The 732-nt window shown below is 41.1% G+C and overlaps 1 protein-coding gene across 1 annotated transcript in view; it reads left to right on the top strand.

Annotated features, from left to right (window-relative positions):
* Positions 1–424: 424 nt before the first annotated feature.
* The window catches only part of FBP1 (fructose-1,6-bisphosphatase 1), a gene marked incomplete at its 5' end in the record, with an annotated part of 7,497 nt that continues 7,189 nt past the window's right edge, over positions 425–732 (top strand). Inside the window, one exon of the mRNA XM_010161020.1 lies at positions 425–587. Coding sequence (XP_010159322.1) covers positions 425–587 — 163 coding nt within the window. The remainder of the gene's footprint in view (positions 588–732) is intronic.

Here is a 732-nt window from a genome sequence, read left to right as displayed (position 1 = left end):
TTTTAAGTTTTCTAAACAAATATTAGTCTTTAGGGTATGCAGCTATAATACTGGACCCTAGGGTTCAAGGGCAGTATTTAGGTCTTGAAATGAAGAGTTCATTAAATAACACAATCATTGTAGTTTAGCCTTCACATCCTGCTCTGGCTGTGTTTGCCTATGGTTTAGGAACTATTGAAAGCTGATTGCTTGTTTTGTGTTCCTCGCCCTCAGTGCCTTCTAGATTTGCCACCACAGCTAATGTTAGCTGGTGTCAGAATCCACTGGACAGCGAACAAAAACCTGTCTTAGATAACCAAGATATCATCCAGAAGTGCTGTTTGTTTTACAAGACGTTTTATAGACATAAAGCTGACAGAAGCAGAGCGCTTTGAAGGCATACTGCCCTGTTCTCACGCAATGGTCTCTCTTGCCTTTGCTCTAGCTATGGAATTGCAGGGTCTACCAATGTGACAGGAGATCAAGTGAAGAAGTTGGACATCCTTTCCAATGACCTGGTGATTAACATGCTAAAGTCATCTTTCAGTACATGTGTTATCGTGTCAGAAGAAAACAAAGATGCGGTGATAGTGGAAGCTGAAAAAAGGGTTAGTAGCTTTAAGGGTTCTCCCTGCATGAATTCAGATCAGCCTTTACAGCTGTCTTGCTTCAGATATGAGAAACTGAAACTGAGCTAAAAATTTCAGAAAACGTACTTTTCTATATTGGCAAATGAAGGGAGGGGGTGGGGGT

This window comes from Eurypyga helias, unplaced genomic scaffold (assembly GCF_000690775.1).
Source record: "Eurypyga helias isolate BGI_N326 unplaced genomic scaffold, ASM69077v1 scaffold3631, whole genome shotgun sequence".
NCBI lineage: Eukaryota > Metazoa > Chordata > Aves > Eurypygiformes > Eurypygidae > Eurypyga > Eurypyga helias.
Note: the sequence above shows the minus strand (reverse complement) of the source record. Positions and strands in the feature narration are given on the sequence as shown.